The sequence below is a fragment of the Rutidosis leptorrhynchoides genome, chromosome 8 (assembly GCF_046630445.1).
Source record: "Rutidosis leptorrhynchoides isolate AG116_Rl617_1_P2 chromosome 8, CSIRO_AGI_Rlap_v1, whole genome shotgun sequence".
Lineage (NCBI taxonomy): Eukaryota > Viridiplantae > Streptophyta > Magnoliopsida > Asterales > Asteraceae > Rutidosis > Rutidosis leptorrhynchoides.
Window position 1 is genome coordinate 333,884,971 of NC_092340.1, and position 17,747 is coordinate 333,902,717.

A 17,747-nucleotide genomic window follows, 5' to 3' on the forward strand; every position below is an offset into this window, starting at 1 on the left:
CAAAAGAACCGCCAACGCCCAAGCCCTCAAAACCACACTTCTTATCATTATTACCCGCCATAAACAAGTTTTGAAAACGATTTGTAGATCTCTCAAATTCATGTATTGATAAATATATGTCAAATTCACATAAAACTAACTGGAAAAAAAAAATACACAAATGCATTCTAATTTCTTAATTAACACCGTTTCTATTATTTTTTTTTAAGTTTCCTCTAAATCTAATGCGTCTTGAAGAGCACGCTAACGATTAACACGTATTCAGATGGTGGGTTACTAAAGATAGTACTGTTGAACTAAATGGTGAAGATTGACCAACAATGACCGGAAAATAAATTTTTGTTAAATAATATATCTATGCTTGCTTGCCACGTGATTTGTTTTACCCAAGATTCGTTTTAACGCATATGATCAATCTGAAATACGTACCTTCAATATTCGCGGAACAATCTTAAGTTTTAGCAAACATCGTATAAACTGAACAATAACGATATCCCATGCACCAAACGATATTGTAAACATCAAGTTATCACAAGACATCAAAAAATAAAATTTTGAAAAAAATAATAACACTAATCACATATTGGATCTAAGAAGCATGGAAAAAACACAGTAACAATCAAAATCAAAATCCTTTATTATTTCAAATAGTCTCGACTCTTGAAGCAAGATCAAGCCTTGACATAGAGCTACGGTGAGCCAAATATTCTTAAACCTAAACCAGAAACACGGCTTAAATTGTAACACGTCTCCTAAAACATGTTCAAATTGAGGTATGAAAACACCTGAAATTCTGTTCAAATATTTTCAAAAATCAAAAAGCAGAAAGGATTTATGGTCATCAATGTACCTAGACTTCAACCCCAAGCTCCAGCAACAAGGTGTGGTTAGATATATCAGCAACTAGTCCAGTAAACTGAATGGGACCTGAAAGAAACGATTCAAAGCAAGATAGTAAGTATATTTCATTTAAAAATAAATCTTTAATAATAAGTCACTCCTCTCGCTTCGAAGGACATATTAATGGAGGTAAGGACATACCAGGACTAATATATCTGTTTTGAAGGGCCCACTCCTCTCGCTTCGAGGCAAATTTCTTGAATGGCGCACCTAAAGTATCAGCAATTTATATAATTAGAGATTAGAGATATCAAAGCAAATGCTCTAATTAGAAAACATAAAAGTAAAGCAAACTAAGGAACTCACCATCAAGCTCAACCATGGCCTTCTTTATCACAGGCTTGAATTTACCTGTTATAATATTGATTAGAAGTAAAGTAATCACAATTCACAACACCAATATGAGAATATTAATTTTTTCTAGTAATTGAATTTCTGAACCTCATATTTGGACTTTTCTTACAAGAAAAATAATCCAATTTTTGTGATAGATAATAAGTTTCTATGCTTTTATCAATCGTGCAATACCTAACCAAAATGTCTACAATTTCATAAAGGTCCCAAGTTGGGAATTTCTTTTTTTGGTATACACATTTCCCCAATTTAAATTTCAAATTTCTTGTTCTTGAATACCATCTTTAACAGTAGTTATCAATTAATATAAATATATAATATATAATATTCGCTGCAGTGACAACCCAAATACGATGGTGCACAAGATTAACTGAAAACAAAGTAGTTTTACCATGTCTCCTCTCTACGTCCATTAATGAAGTCAATGGAGTTCCTCCAACAGTCCATTCTGCAACTGGCGCAGCTAAATTCCCAACCTTCATGTATAACAAAATTTTGTTAATCATGAAATAGATAAGATATCTCCAAAATACACATGCATAATTTCAGCCCATTTACTTAAAAATGGGCCTATTAGCCTGCTTGATATATCTTTAACAGGTCCAGTGAATAAAATGAGTATGAATATAATGGTTAGAAGATGGTCAGTCACATCCACATGGGCAAAGGAACAGATAATTTTACTTTCCAAAACTAAAATACTACTATTTTACATTATATTTGACACGTTAATAGTAAAAGGTGTTACGGGTCAGCCCAACCCGACAAATTCCTTCTGACCAGCTTTGACCGTTATATATCATGATATCTCTATAAGACAAGAGTACAAGATACACACAGATGATATTAATCCAGTTTTTCCACTCTGAAGTAAAGCTCCAGCACCATAACCCAATGCATAGCAGTATGAAGAATCAAAGTTTGAGGGTAATCCACACCTTCCTTCGTACCTGATCATTGAAATCCCAAATTAGACCATCAAAATTCACATGCTTCGCACAAGTCAATCACAATATAGAGATTTAATGAAATACAAGATTGCCAAGACTAGTTAACAAGTCAATTACGATATATATAAAGAACAGATTGGAATACCCGAAAAAGTGGGATTGGCCTTTAAATTGGCGTGTATATTGACCAACTTGTTTCCTTTGCTCTAGTTCACTTTCAACCATTTGAATAAGCATTTTCTCTGTTTCTATTTTGGCAACCTAATGTACAACAAATATCATAACATAGAGATACGTCTATCAGAATAACAAACACACAAAATTAGTTACAATAAAACTAACACCGATATAATATAAATACCTGGACATTTCCATGGGGATCTCTTTCAAGCAATAATTGTTCTTGAATTGCTGAAGGAAGCAACTCAAATAGCTGCAACGACTGGGGAACAAGTTTCTGTTTCCATACTCCAGTTTTGTCTACAGTTTCATGGGCCAGAATTTCATTTAGTTCAGCAATAAGCTGTTGGACCTGCAATTTGACATTACATTAATATTAATATCACAAATTAAACCAGATGCTATTAATATAATCATCTACTTATAGAAAATGTATGCATTACCTCAGGAATGAAATCAATAAGTCCTTCAGGAATTAGAATCACGCCATAGTTGTAACCAAGATCCGCCCGTTTACAAATTATATCTGCTATGTAGTCGGTAACCTTTTTCAAAGTGAGCTTCTTGGATGCAACCTGTCGTAAGGTGAGATTAAGAGCTAAGGTCATTAAGGATCACTTAACAAGGTGCAAACCGACATGTGTTGACAAGCTGGACTTAGGAAGGTCATTTGACCTCGTATATATAGAAAATGAGTTGATTTGGGTTATATGGTATTGATAATGGGTCAAGAAGGGGTAAACAAAATGCTAACATTTGTTGAAAGAGAATAGCATTGGTTACAAAAATATAAGTTAGAACTGAGAGAGTAAATATGGGATGGTGCAAATGGAAATAAAGAATCAATACCTCCTCTCCAATAAGAGTAATGTTTGGGTGAGTTTGTAATGCACACTCTAAAGTAATGTGGGAAGCAGCACGTCCCATAAGCCGTACAACTGCATAAAACCTCACAGTTACATCATTATACATTTTAAAATTATATGTATATGTATCTAAATAAAAATAAATACAAAATAGTATGTATTATCTAAAATTTCCGAAGCAATACATTGCCATTACCATTACCATTACCATTACCATTACCATTACATACAATTTTAATGCTATGAATAGTAACATGTTTGTCGTGTAGTTATTTATATATAGGAAGTACATGAACGATATTTTTATGCAACCCTCAAACAAAATTCGACATATATGTACAATCACTAACATATATTTGTGATTTAAAATAATGTTCAGGGTTCATATCATCTTCTTTTTTCCTTCATGTGCGTTGTATAAAATTTTGTATTTTATAACTACATTATCAGAAAGTACATCATTATATTATAAGTCATCCATTAAAGCTAAAAAACTATTGCAAGCACTAGCAAGAAGTCCATAAGCTTACAGTGATAATATTTCCCTGTTGAGCGAGCATCAATCATAACATTTCCAATCTGTTCGGCATAAACCTGCATAGATATAATTGATAAAAATTAATTATCCATGAAGATGGACAAGCATCTAGAGTACACTCGAAGCAAAGTTCATCTCCAAATTCCAAAAATATCTCAAAGATAGTTCTAGAGTGAGAAGTGAGATATTATTATTAACTTGATTACATGTTCATTCACATTAGTGACTTATATCTTCACGAAAGGGAGCATTGAAAGTTGAAACACAATGATCGAAACGAAAAAATATCACATAATAAAAATTACCTTGCATGCAGTATCAAAGCCAAAACTTGTAGGAACCTCTTTACATTTCAAGTCCCCATCAATTGTCTTTGGGCATCCAATAACTCGAGTCTTCAAATTCTTACTCCTGTCACATATAAAATTTATAACAACAAATACCATCAGTGTCAATTTCAACCGACTAAGGTCAATTCATATGTTTATGAAGGCCTAACTCCTTTTTTTAATAACAAATATAAAACAAATTCATGGAGTAAATACAGTTTTGTAATCACAATCAATACATGAATTCTTCACAAAGTTTCGGGAAAGAAAAAAAACAAAAGTGTTGGGTACATTGACTGGCCCAATTCACACATAGCAGTTAGCAGAATAAAATTTACCCAACTAGTTCTGATCCACATAAAAATACCCATTTTGACCTGTGACCCACTTCTAAATCTAACCACACACAAACAGAGGGAGAACAATATACAAAAAAGGGACTATAAACATATTAGTGAATAATTCACCTAAAGTATTCAGCAAGAAGGCAAGCATTTGTGTTTGAATCATCTCCACCAATAACAACAAGCCCATCGAGATCAAGCTTGGCTGCTGTGTCTTCAGCTTGCTTAAACTGAAATACAGTGAATACAACTCCAGCTAGTTATATGTCTTCTTACTTCTATTAACTTGAAGCTAACCTTTCTAGATAACTTATATCAATTATGTGATCTGATAAAAGGTAGTCGGACATTAATAAAATATATAATAAACCTGCTCTGGAGTCTCAATTTTGTCCCTTCCACTACAAATCATATCAAATCCTCCCTGATGCAGTAATTAAAAAAAAAAAGTCAGCTCAGCAACTTGTAAAAGATAAAGGAGTACAATCTACAATGAACAGTCTATGGTGGTTGCCATTGGTGAACAACAAAAGCTGAAAAACAAGCTACACAGAATGACACTCTTATCCCTTTGTATCTGAGCAATATAAAAGTTGCTTCAATTGTGTTCGAGATCAAATAAACTACATATAATAAACAATACTTAAATACACTAAACCCTAAGGGCACTTTAAGTTACAGAAAAAACGTCTCTATATTATTAGAGAACAAAATGTGTCGTGTCAAAGTGTTTTATGTCTCTAGAATACCAAAGGAAATTTAGAGAACTTGCTCAACCGTAAAACATGCTTCTTTCATGTTCTAAAATAGTAAATGTAAGCAACCATTAATCGAAGTTCTCCGCTTATGTAGTAATATAAGAGAAAAATGATTTAATTCATAGTAAACATCTCTGGAAAAATATAGGCAATATCAGAGAGAAACAGAAAGAACGTAAAATGTACTGTACCATGAATAAAGAAAGCTATATAAGTCCACTACATTGCCTACGTGGCATTTATATAGAGCACGCATTCGTGTAAAACCTGGACCTTATTAAAATAAATCATGTACCTGATTTCTGTAAGGATAAATAAACTCTGGGGTTAAGACCACATATTTTCCCTTCATAATCCCAGCAGGTCCACCCCTAAACCCATATAAAGTACTTCCTTTGCAGCGTTCTTGCAAGTAATCTACATCGTGTAGAAAAAAACAAAGAAGATGAATACTTATAGGAACTTAGATTACATTAACGTATCTTAAAAAAAAAAAAAAAAGTTAATGACAAGTTTAGATCCTAACCAAACATCCCAGATATAACATTGTGTCCTCCTGGAGCTTGCCCTCCAGACAAAACCACGCCGATCTTTAAGGGTGAACTTGGATCATTTGATTCGCTCGGCTTCAACACTGCTGAAGGTTGACCAAACAGGGATGGAAAAAGTTTCGCAATCTCATCTACATAAAGCCAACGAGGATAAACTCAATAATCTTCCAGAAATATTTTTTCTATCAAAAACTAAAAAAAGTTAATTCAAGTGTGTTAAAACAATGTGCCTAGAAGTGTACAAACTTTAAGATCCAACTGTTTATTACCATAAAGAAGCTTGAATATTCAAAGGTCAAATATTGAAAAAGAGAAAAATAAACCATGTGTGTAGTCTTCAAATAATAGCCAAACATAGCTAATGTTATTTGACCTTTGTTACAACTTATTTAAATTTCTCATCTTGTATACTTTATTATATTATACGTAAATTATAACAATCAGTATCTTTTTACACTTTATACAACAACAACAAAACCCAATACCACATAGGTGGTGTATGGGGGAGGTGAGACGTAGACAATCCTTCCTCTAACGAGTAGAGAGATTGATTCCGAGTGGACCTCCGGCCAAAAAGTAGAAAATTTTTATTTTAAGACTAAAAACAATTAAAAAATTAAACTAAACAAAGAAATTAAATAAAATTGAATAAAATAAAATAAAAATAGACGCCATAAAAATGGTAAAATCAAATTTTCATGGGTTTTAAATCCTGCCTGAAATTTACTTTAAGCTCTAGGGTCAGTCAAGTCGCCAATAAATCAACGCTGGCTGTCGACTAAATAGAGCAGTACTCCAGCCAACGATAAAAAAAAAAAAAAAAAATTAATAATAATAATAATAATAATAATAATAATAATAATAATAATAATAATAATAATAATTATTCTTTACACTGTATGTTAATGTTAATTACTGATCCACCTAATATTCAATTTCTTTGTTTTCCGTATGTACAGAGGATCGATGACTAAATATAATTTCAGTCCAATTAAATTAACATAAATCTCTACTCTATCAATAATTATTCTTTGCATTTGTATAAAAAATAACCACAATGTAATCAACAGTATAGGCTTCCGCAGATCTTGATCAGGATCGACCTTTTTTTTACACATAAAACCTAACTTCAATTCCACATAACTAATAACTAATATATATTTATATTAAATAATAAATAAATAAATATAAATATAAATAATAAATAATACAGAATATAATATGATTGGCTGAAAATAGAGATACATTATATTTATAGAATACCTGGATTTCCGGCAGCGGAGCTAGGAGGACCGTCAACGACATTAAAAGGTTTTTCAAAAACAGAAGGTAAAGCAAGAGGATGATCGAGACGGCTGTTTTGTACTTCACTGTAAACTGAAGCTGCACGGCTAGTGACCGGAGACTTAACTCCGCCGTTAGCTACTGCAGAAGGTGGTGCCATTGAATTGAATTGATTTGACGGAGATCGGAATAGATCGGAAAGAGAGAATAAATCGGAGATGTTTCGGCGGTGTGGTTTGGTGTGTTTGTGCGTAAAATATAGAGTGAAGCAAGAGTTGGTGGAGGTGCAAAAGGGCAAAATTGTCTTTGGAGTCTCCGCCTTCATGTACGAAAAACATGCGGGGCATATTTGGAATATTCTGAAACTTGAAGGGTTACATGTGGTTTTTAGCGAAAATACATAGTAAAATTTTACATTCAAGAGCGAGGAATGGATACGGTTGTACAAAAATTAAATAAAGTTGATCAAAAAACCAATTTGTGTTCCAAGAAATTGGATGCAACAATGCTAAATTGATAGCATCTTAACATCTATTTCACCATTCATTTGAACTCGTACCTATTACAAACTACTTTGTATTACATTAAACAAATATCTCGCAAATACAATAATTAAATCTCCCAAACCACCTAACACAACCTAAACCAACAAATGATCATCTTCGAAATTACAAGCTCTATCGAGAAATGAAAAGAACCAAGTCGACAAATAACATCGTAAACTGCAATCAAATCCTGACACGATATCAGCCAAACTACTTTTAGATGTCACAAACTCTTCTAAAGTCTGTCAAACTAGAACAAAAGATTGAGTTTGACCGGTACTCACTCCTAGGTTACATGTGTATGATCATGTTAAGTAGATTATATTATAATTTATAATAGTTATATAATGATAATTATAGTTATATTTTTCTATATAACATTGACACAACAAATAAGTGTAATTTCAAGTTTTGTGAAATTGTCGTTTCTTCCATGTTTTTACTATCCACCCGTTCTAACCATCTACTGGATACTATTTATATATATTTATATTTATAATTTATAAAGTATAATATTTTTAATTAATAATCACTACAAGAAAAATGCTCCTATAGGACCTTTTTTCTGGGACCTAGTAAAATATGGTCCTAAATGCTACTTACATAGGACCAAACAATATTTAAGTCCTTTTATGAGCTACGCATTTAGAGTATGGTCCTATTATAAGGTACTCTTTTAGAGTAGGGTCCTATGATGAGATACGCTTTTAGAGTAGGTCCCATAATAATATATTTTCATAGAACACTTAAAAAGTAGATCCTAATAGAGGATCTTATAAGACATTTATTTGATAGAGTCTCATTATATGTTTATGTAATAGGACACTTAATATGAACGTCATATTAAATATATCTTTAGAGGCCAATTATTTTCGAGAGTCTTATTAAATTGTATCATGTTAGGACTTTTGGTACTTATGTCCTATAAATTTATGTTATTATGACACATTATATGACGGTCATATGAAATGTACCTTTATAGGACGTTTATTTTTGTGAGTCGTGTCATAGTAGAACATAATATGACTTAATATGACTAATTGATATTTTTCTCGCTTAATGGTCATATGATTTCATAGGACACTTTAAGTGTGAACCATAAGATACTACTTTATAAGACATTTAATGGCATAGTGTAGTATTACATGTTAATTTAATAGAACACCTTATATAAAAGTCATATGAAATAAACTCTAATAGGACATTTATTTGTCATAGTCGTATTATAACGTAAGCTAACAGGACATATGATATTTTATGTTGTATCATTGTAAAATTTTAAAACACTTTAATTATTTAATATTATGGAGGAGTTTTTGGGGTTATAATTATCATATGTTTTCATATGACAGTTTAATTGTGAATCATCAAATGAAACTTTATAAGACATTTAACGATTTAGTATCGCATTATGTGTGAATTTAATAGGACACTTTATAAAAAGGTCATATGAAATAAACTATCATAGGACATTTTTTTTTCATAGTCGTATTATATCATAAGCTAATAGGACATGTGAAATATATGTCGTATGATTATAAATATTTATGACACTTTGATTCTTTAATGTGACGGATGAGTTGTTGGGGTCCTAAATATCATATGATTTCATATGACACTTTAATTGTGAATTATCAAATGGAACTTTATAAGACATTTAACGATTTAGTGGCGCAATATGTGTTTATTTAATAAGACACTTTATAAAAGAGTCATATGAAATAAACTATCATAGGACATTTAATTGTAAATTTTTAGGATACTTTGAATCTTTAATATGACGGAGGAGTTCTGAGGGTCTGAATTATCATATGATTTCATATGACACTTTAATTGTAAATCATTATAGTGGAACGTCATGTAAAATAACATTTTAGTTACAATATTTATTATACAATCTACCCATCACCTCCATGAATAATTGTGAGTATTGTGAGTATTGTTGTAAGTAACTGTAATGAACCAATTCATGGTCATGACAAATAATGATCATAGACACTAATAAACCTTTATTTTTCATTATGAGTTATACTAATTTTGACGATGTTATAATTGAACAATGTTACAATACCGAACAAAATGGTTTTTTAAAACACATAGAAAACATGCTTATACTACGAAAAGAAAGATCAATTAACAATCTACAATCTATAGTATGTATCGCTAGAGTTCAATACATGTATTAGATCCATCAAACATAGAAACCTATGAAACAAATCAATGCAAATGATTTAGACATAAAACAACAAGATTTTGTTACAATAGGACATAATCAACATAGTGGTTCGAATAAAGGGTGATATAATATAATGCAAATATATAATTACAAATCTTGGCGATGTCCTTCATTACCAACGAGCATGGGTGGGTTGCGCGTTGCAGCGACGAATGAGGATGAATGTCACACCCCTCAAAATGGACCAGGGGTAATTGTGACCAATCATATCATAACACAGTTGTATAAACGAAAACGACTCTATATGAGACTTTTTAAATAAAACATTTGTTAATAAAACAGCGGAAGCAGTAATACATGTTTACATTATTATTAAAACGTAAAATAAATGTTTATGAACTAAAATATAATATGCGATGTGTAGTGACCCGAACTTTTCCAGGTTTATATATATTAATTGAGATTGATATTTACATGATTAAATGTTTCCAACATGTTAAGCAATCAAACTTGTTAAGACTTGAATAATTGAAATATGTTTCATATAGACAATTGACCACCCAAGTTGACCGGTGATTTACGAACGTTAAAACTTGTAAAAACTATATGATGACATATATATGGATATATATATAGTTAACATGATACTATGATAAGTAAACATATCATTAAGTATATTAACAATGAACTACATATATAAAAACAAGACTACTAACTTAATGATTTTTAAACGAGACATATATGTAACGATTATCGTTGTAAAGATATTTAATGTATATATATCATATTAAGAGATATTCATACATGATAATATCATGATAATATAATAATTTAAAATCTCATTTGATATTATAAACATTGGGTTAACAACATTTAACAAGATCGTTAACCTAAAGGTTACAAAACAACACTTACATGTAACGACTAACGATGACTTAACGACTCAGTTAAAATGTATATACATGTAGTGTTTTAATATGTATTTATACACTTTTGAAAAACTTCAATACACTTATCAAAATACTTCTACTTAACAAAAATGCTTACAATTACATCCTCGTTCAGTTTCATCAACAATTCTACTCGTATGCACACGTATTCGTACTCGTACAATACACAGCTTTTAGATGTATGTACTATTGGTATATACACTCCAATGATCAGCTCTTAGCAGCCCATGTGAGTCACCTAACACATGTGGGAACCATCATTTGGCAACTAGCATGAAATATCTCATAAAATTACAAAAATATGAGTAATCATTCATGACTTATTTACATGAAAACAAAATTACATATCCTTTATATCTAATCCATACACCAACGACCAAAAACACCTACAAACACTTTCATTCTTCAATTTTCTTCATCTAATTGATCTCTCTCAAGTTCTATCTTCAAGTTCTAAGTGTTCTTCATATATTCTACAAGTTCTAGTTACATAAAATCAAGAATACTTTCAAGTTTGCTAGCTCACTTCCAATCTTGTAAGGTGATCATCCAACCTCAAGAAATCTTTGTTTCTTACAGTAGGTTATCATTCTAATACAAGGTAATAATCACATTCAAACTTTGGTTCAATTTATATAACTATAACAATCTTATTTCAAGTGATGATCTTACTTGAACTTGTTTTCGTGTCATGATTCTGCTTCAAGAACTTCGAGCCATCCAAGGATCCGTTGAAGCTAGATCCATTTTTCTCTTTTCCGGTAGGTTTATCCAAGGAACTTAAGGTAGTAATGATGTTCATAACATCATTCGATTCATACATATAAAGCTATCTTATTCGAAGGTTTAAACTTGTAATCACTAGAACATAGTTTAGTTAATTCTAAACTTGTTCGCAAACAAAAGTTAATCCTTCTAACTTGACTTTTAAAATCAACTAAACACATGTTATATATCTATATGATATGCTAACTTAATGATTTAAAACCTGGAAACACGAAAAACACCATAAAACCGGATTTACGCCGTCGTAGTAACATCGCGGGCTGTTTTGGGTTAGTAAATTAAAAACTATGATAAACTTTGATTTAAAAGTTGTTATTCTGAGAAAATGATTTTTATTATGAACATGAAACTATATCCAAAAATTATGGTTAAACTCAAAGTGGAAGTATGTTTTCTAAAATGGTCATCTAGACGTCGTTCTTTCGACTGAAATGACTACCTTTACAAAAATGACTTGTAACTTATTTTTCCGACTATAAACCTATACTTTTTCTGTTTAGATTCATAAAATAGAGTTCAATATGAAACCATAGCAATTTGATTCACTCAAAACGGATTTAAAATGAAGAAGTTATGGGTAAAACAAGATTGGATAATTTTTCTCATTTTAGCTACGTGAAAATTGGTAACAAATCTATTCCAACCATAACTTAATCAACTTGTATTGTATATTATGTAATCTTGAGATACCATAGACACGTATACAATGTTTCGACCTATCATGTCGACACATCTATATATATTTCGGAACAACCATAGACACTCTATATGTGAATGTTGGAGTTAGCTATACAGGGTTGAGATTGATTCCAAAATATATATAGTTTGAGTTGTGATCAATACTGAGATACGTATACACTGGGTCGTGGATTGATTCAAGATAATATTTATCGATTTATTTCTGTACATCTAACTGTGGACAACTAGTTGTAGGTTACTAACGAGGACAGCTGACTTAATAAACTTAAAACATCAAAATATATTAAAAGTGTTGTAAATATATTTTGAACATACTTTGATATATATGTATATATTGTTATAGGTTCGTGAATCAACCAGTGGCCAAGTCTTACTTCCCGACGAAGTAAAAATCTGTGAAAGTGAGTTATAGTCCCAATTTTAAAATCTAATATTTTTGGGATGAGAATACATGCAGGTTTTATAAATGATTTACAAAATAGACACAAGTACGTGAAACTACATTCTATGGTTGAATTATCGAAATCGAATATGCCCCTTTTTATTAAGTCTGGTAATCTAAGAATTAGGGAACAGACACCCTAATTGACGCTAATCCTGAACATAGATCTATTGGGCCTAACAAACCCCATCCAAAGTACCGGATGCTTTAGTACTTCGAAATTTATATCATATCCGAAGGGTGTCCCGGAATGATGGGGATATTCTTATATATGCATCTTGTTAATGTCGGTTACCAGGTGTTCACCATATGAATGATTTTTATCTCTATGTATGGGATGTGTATTGAAATATGAAATCTTGTGGTCTATTATTATGATTTGATATATATATAGGTTAAACCTATAACTCACCAACATTTTTGTTGACGTTTTAAGCATGTTTATTCTCAGGTGATTATTAAGAGCTTCCGCTGTCGCATACTTAAATAAGGACGAGATTTGGAGTCCATGCTTGTATGATATTGTGTAAAAACTGCATTCAAGAAACTTATTTTGTTGTAACATATTTGTATTGTAAACCATTATGTAATGGTCGTGTGTAAACAGTATATTTTAAATTATCATTATTTGATAATCTACGTAAAGCTTTTTAAGCCTTTATTGATGAAATAAAGGTTATGGTTTGTTTTAAAATGAATGCAATCTTTGAAAAACGTCTCATATAGAGGTCAAAACCTCGCAACGAAATCAATTAATATGGAACGTTTTTAATCAATAAGAACGGGACATTTCAGTTGGTATCAGAGCGTTGGTCTTAGAGAACCAGAATTTTGCATTAGTGTGTCTTATCGAGTTTGTTAGGATGCATTAGTGAGTCTGGACTTCGACCGTGTTTACTTGAAAAATGATTGCTTAACAAATTTTGTTGGAAACTATATATTTTTAACATGTGAATATTATGTGATATATTAATCTCTTAACGCGTTTGATATTATGTGATAGATGTCTACCTCTAGAACAAGTCCCATTGACTCACCTAATAATAATGAAGAGTCAAATGTAAATTGGAATGATTCGTGGACTGATTCACAAGTTCCCGAAGAGGAACCGGAAGAAGAGTCGGAACCGGAAGAAGAATCGGAACCGGATGAAGAATCGGAACCGGATGAAGAAATAGAACCGGTGGGGGAAATAATAAAACGGTTAAGTAAAAGAAAATCCTCAATCAACCGACCAAGGTTAATTATGGTCAATGGTGTTTCCGCCAAGGAAGCAAAATATTGGGAGGATTACCAATTCTCCGATGAATCGGATTCCGACGAGAATTCCGATGATGTTATAGAAATTACCCCAACTGAATTTAAAAAGGCAAAAGAAAATAATAAGGAAAAGGGCATAAAAATAAAGAAATCTAATTCCAACCCCGATGAACTTTATATGTATCGTCAACCCCCGAAGTCCTTAAGTTGTAACAATGACCCGTGAACCTCTAAACCACCAGGTTTTTCTAAACCAATGTGGAAAACGACGGCTCGTATTAGGGGAACATCATATATCCCTAGAAACTTGGCAAAACGAACCAAAACCGAAAAAGAAGAAACAAGCGAGTCGGAATAAGATAGTTGTATTCGTGTGGTGTAATATATGTAATATAGTGTAAAAATTGCTTGTATTAATAAGTATTTTTTTTATGAATCTAACTCTTGTCTATTTTACAGTATAAAAACACAAAATGGATAGACAACCCAATATTTTAAGAGACCTACCCGGAGACATGATTGATGAAATCTTGTCTAGAGTCGGTCAGAATTCTTCGGCACAACTATTTAAGGCGAGATCAGTTTGTAAGACATTCGAAGAACGTTCCAAGAATGCCTTGGTTTATAAAAGGCTTTCGTTCGAAAGATGGGGGATATCACATTGGGAAATCCATAAGTTACGATGTGTTTACTTTGACGCATATATTGCGGGGAACCCAAATGCTATTTTACGTAATGGGTTAAGAAATTATTTTGACTCAATATATCCGAATATTGGACTTCGTGATTTAGAAAAAGCGGCTAACATGCAACATAAAGAAGCATGTTATGCTTACGGATTAGTAATGTTCGCTTCTCACCAAAGTGAGAACAAGAACATCGGGCTACAACTATTAAACAAAACGTTCCCACAAGTGACGGAGTCGGTAATTGGGGTAAGAAATGAGGTTTTTAGATTGTTACGGGACTGTTGGACATTACGTAACCCTCGTCCCTTTGACGACGTTACAACTCGCTGTCTTATCAACGGCCATAACGGTTATGTTCCACAAGACCAAGGATGGGAAGTAATCCTATTAAAACCAGAATGCATGACTTGTTTCTGGACGTATGAATTACGTGTCTTTATTGCCTTTGCTGAACGACTTGTGTACTAGCTAAAATTATCTTCACAACCATCTTGTATCAAATTTATTGTGTGCTATATTTCATGCTATATGTAAAATAAGCGGTATTGTAAGTTTTTAAAATATTGTGTAAAAGTTTGAACGCGAAATATTTTTATAATCAGTTTTTCATATAGAATTGTAGTAGTTGAATTGTATATTAGCTACTAAGTATGAACTTAACGGGTAGGTACTACCCGAATTTAAACTTATAAAACGCTAATATGAAGAAAAAGCTTTTATAAATAAGTTCATATTATGCTACGAAATACTATTAACTACTCTTAATATTCTGTATGATTAACTTGTTCCATTTGACTAATTTGAAGGAAATGGCACCGACTACTCGACACACCGTGAATATGAATGAAGAGGAATTCCGTACTTTTCTAGCTTCAAACATAGCCGCAGTACAGGCTGCGCTACATACCAACAATAACCTTGGATCTAGCAGTACAGGAAATCGTGTAGGATGCACCTACAAAGAATTCACTGCCTGCAAACCTTTGGAATTTGATGGAACCGAAGGACCGATCGGATTGAAACGGTGGACCGAGAAGGTCGAATCGGTGTTTGCCATAAGTAAGTGTACTGAAGAGGACAAAGTGAAGTACGCTACGCATACCTTCAAAGGTTATGCGTTAACATGGTGGAATACCTATCTAGAGCAAGTGGGACAAGACGATGTGTACGCACTACCGTGGTCAGCATTCAAGCACTTGAAGAACGAGAAGTACCGTCCCAGAACCGAGGTCAATAAGCTCAAGACAGAACTTAGAAGGTTACGAACCCAAGGATTTGATATTACCACGTACGAAAGACGATTCACAGAATTGTGCCTATTGTGTCCGGGAGCATTCGAAGATGAGGAAGAGAAGATCGACGCGTTTGTGAAAGGATTACCGGAAAGAATCCAAGAAGATATAAGTTCACACGAGCCCGCCTCCATACAACAGGCATGTAGAATGGCTCACAAACTAGTGAACCAGATTGAAGAAAGAATTAAAGAACATACTGCTGAAGAGGCCAATGTGAAGCAAGTCAAAAGAAATTGGGAGGAAAACGGTGATAAGAATCACCAATACAACAACAACGGCAATTACAACAATAATCGCAACAATTATCCCAACAATCGCAACATCAATCGCAACTACAACAAACGGCCCAACAACAACAACAACAACAACAACAGCAACTACAACAATCATCCCAACAACAATAATAACCGCAACAACAACAACAATCAGAAGCAACTATGCCAAAGGTGTGAAAAGTATCACTCGGGGTTCTGCACCAAATTTTGCAACAAGTGTAAAAGAAATGGTCATAGCGCGGCGAAGTGTGAGGTCTACGGACCTGGGGTTAATAGAACGAAAGGAACAAATGGTGTCGGAACGAGTAATGGTGGAGCAAGTAGTGTCGGAGCATGATGTTGAACGAGGTGTATATAAAATAGTTATTATTTTACTAGGAAAATACTATTAAATATGATACAATTTTACACAAGATATTTATTTATTTATAGAATGGATATACTTAAACCTTGCTACAACACTTATAGGCAGTGTACCTAATCGTACAGTAGTGTAGTTTTTAGTAAGTCCGGTTCGTTCCACAGGGAAATCTTTAAACAAAGCTCAACGCTATATTAGTTTACTTTTATAAAAATACAAACATATATATAAGTAATATTATTATTATAAAGGGGGGTTTTTACCGTTTAATGACCGGTTTGTCGATTTTAAAACTTTAGTCGCAGTTAAAACCTAATGTAAAATATAAAATACAAGACTTAAATTAAAGCGTAAAGTAAATAACGATAATGAAATTGCGAATAATAAAAGTGCGATAAAATAAACTTGCGATAATTAAAAAGTACGATAATTAAAAGTGCGATTAAATAAAATAACAATAAATAAAAGTGCGATAATTAGAAGTGCAATTAAATATAAAATAAAGGAAATTAAATATGAAATAAAAGAATCATGCTTATTTAAACTTCCGTAATCATGATGTTTGACGTGTTGATTTTAGTTTTATGCCCATGGGTTAATTATCCTTTGTCCTGGATTATTTAATATGTCCGTCTGGTTTTTGTCCATAACAGTCCATCAGTCATAAATATAAATTGCAAGTGTCCTTGTCAAATTATTATTATACCCGAAGATAAATATTCCAACTAATTGGGGATTCGAATTGTAACAAGGTTTTAATACTTTGTTTAATGAATACACCAGGTTATCGACTGCGTGTAAACCAAGGTTTTACTACTTTGTTAACAATTACACCAATTACCCTTGAATGTAATTTCACCCCTGTTTTAATTATTCTAGTGGCTATTAATCCATTCCCGTGTCCGGTAAAATGAACGATTATTCGTACATATAAATACCCCGCCCATCGTGTCCGATCGAGTGTATATGGTAATTTATAGGGACGCCCAATTGTAAATCTTTATATTAACATTAACAAACTTTCATTTAGTTAAACAAATATAAAGCCCATTAATAGCCCATAGTCTAATTTCCACAAGTGTCGTTCTTTTGTCCAAACCCCAATTATGGTACAAAGCCCAATTACCCAATTTTAGTAATTAGCCCAACATCATGATTACTTCGTTTTAAATAAGCATAATAATAACTTAGCTACGAGACATTAATGTAAAAAGG

The 17,747-nt window shown here is 32.3% G+C and overlaps 1 protein-coding gene across 1 annotated transcript; it reads right to left on the reverse strand.

The window, feature by feature from the left end:
• Positions 1–599: 599 nt before the first annotated feature.
• LOC139864930 (pyrophosphate--fructose 6-phosphate 1-phosphotransferase subunit beta) lies at positions 600–7,322 on the reverse strand. Its single transcript, XM_071853496.1, has 16 exons — positions 7,034–7,322; positions 5,746–5,901; positions 5,515–5,636; positions 4,832–4,885; positions 4,585–4,691; positions 4,094–4,199; positions 3,781–3,844; positions 3,234–3,322; positions 2,828–2,959; positions 2,566–2,736; positions 2,350–2,465; positions 2,093–2,204; positions 1,646–1,730; positions 1,207–1,251; positions 1,042–1,110; positions 600–927 (listed from the first exon to the last, which is right to left on the reverse strand). Exons 1-16 carry the CDS (start codon positions 7,212–7,214, stop codon positions 851–853), a joined length of 1,686 nt encoding a protein of 561 aa, XP_071709597.1. The 5' UTR covers positions 7,215–7,322; the 3' UTR covers positions 600–850.
• Between the last annotated feature and the right edge of the window lie 10,425 nt (positions 7,323–17,747).

Excerpts from the sequence above, each read along its gene's own strand:
- LOC139864930 (XM_071853496.1), bottom strand. The coding sequence starts at position 7,214 with ATGGCACCACCTTCTGCAGTAGCTAACGGCGGAGTTAAGTCTCCGGTC. Across the intron at positions 5,902-7,033 it reads CTCCGCTGCCGGAAATCCAG|ATGAGATTGCGAAACTTTTT; the intron begins GTATTCTATAAA and ends GGCTTTATGTAG. Across the intron at positions 4,886-5,514 it reads TTTATCCTTACAGAAATCAG|GGAGGATTTGATATGATTTG; the intron begins GTACATGATTTA and ends TTACTGCATCAG.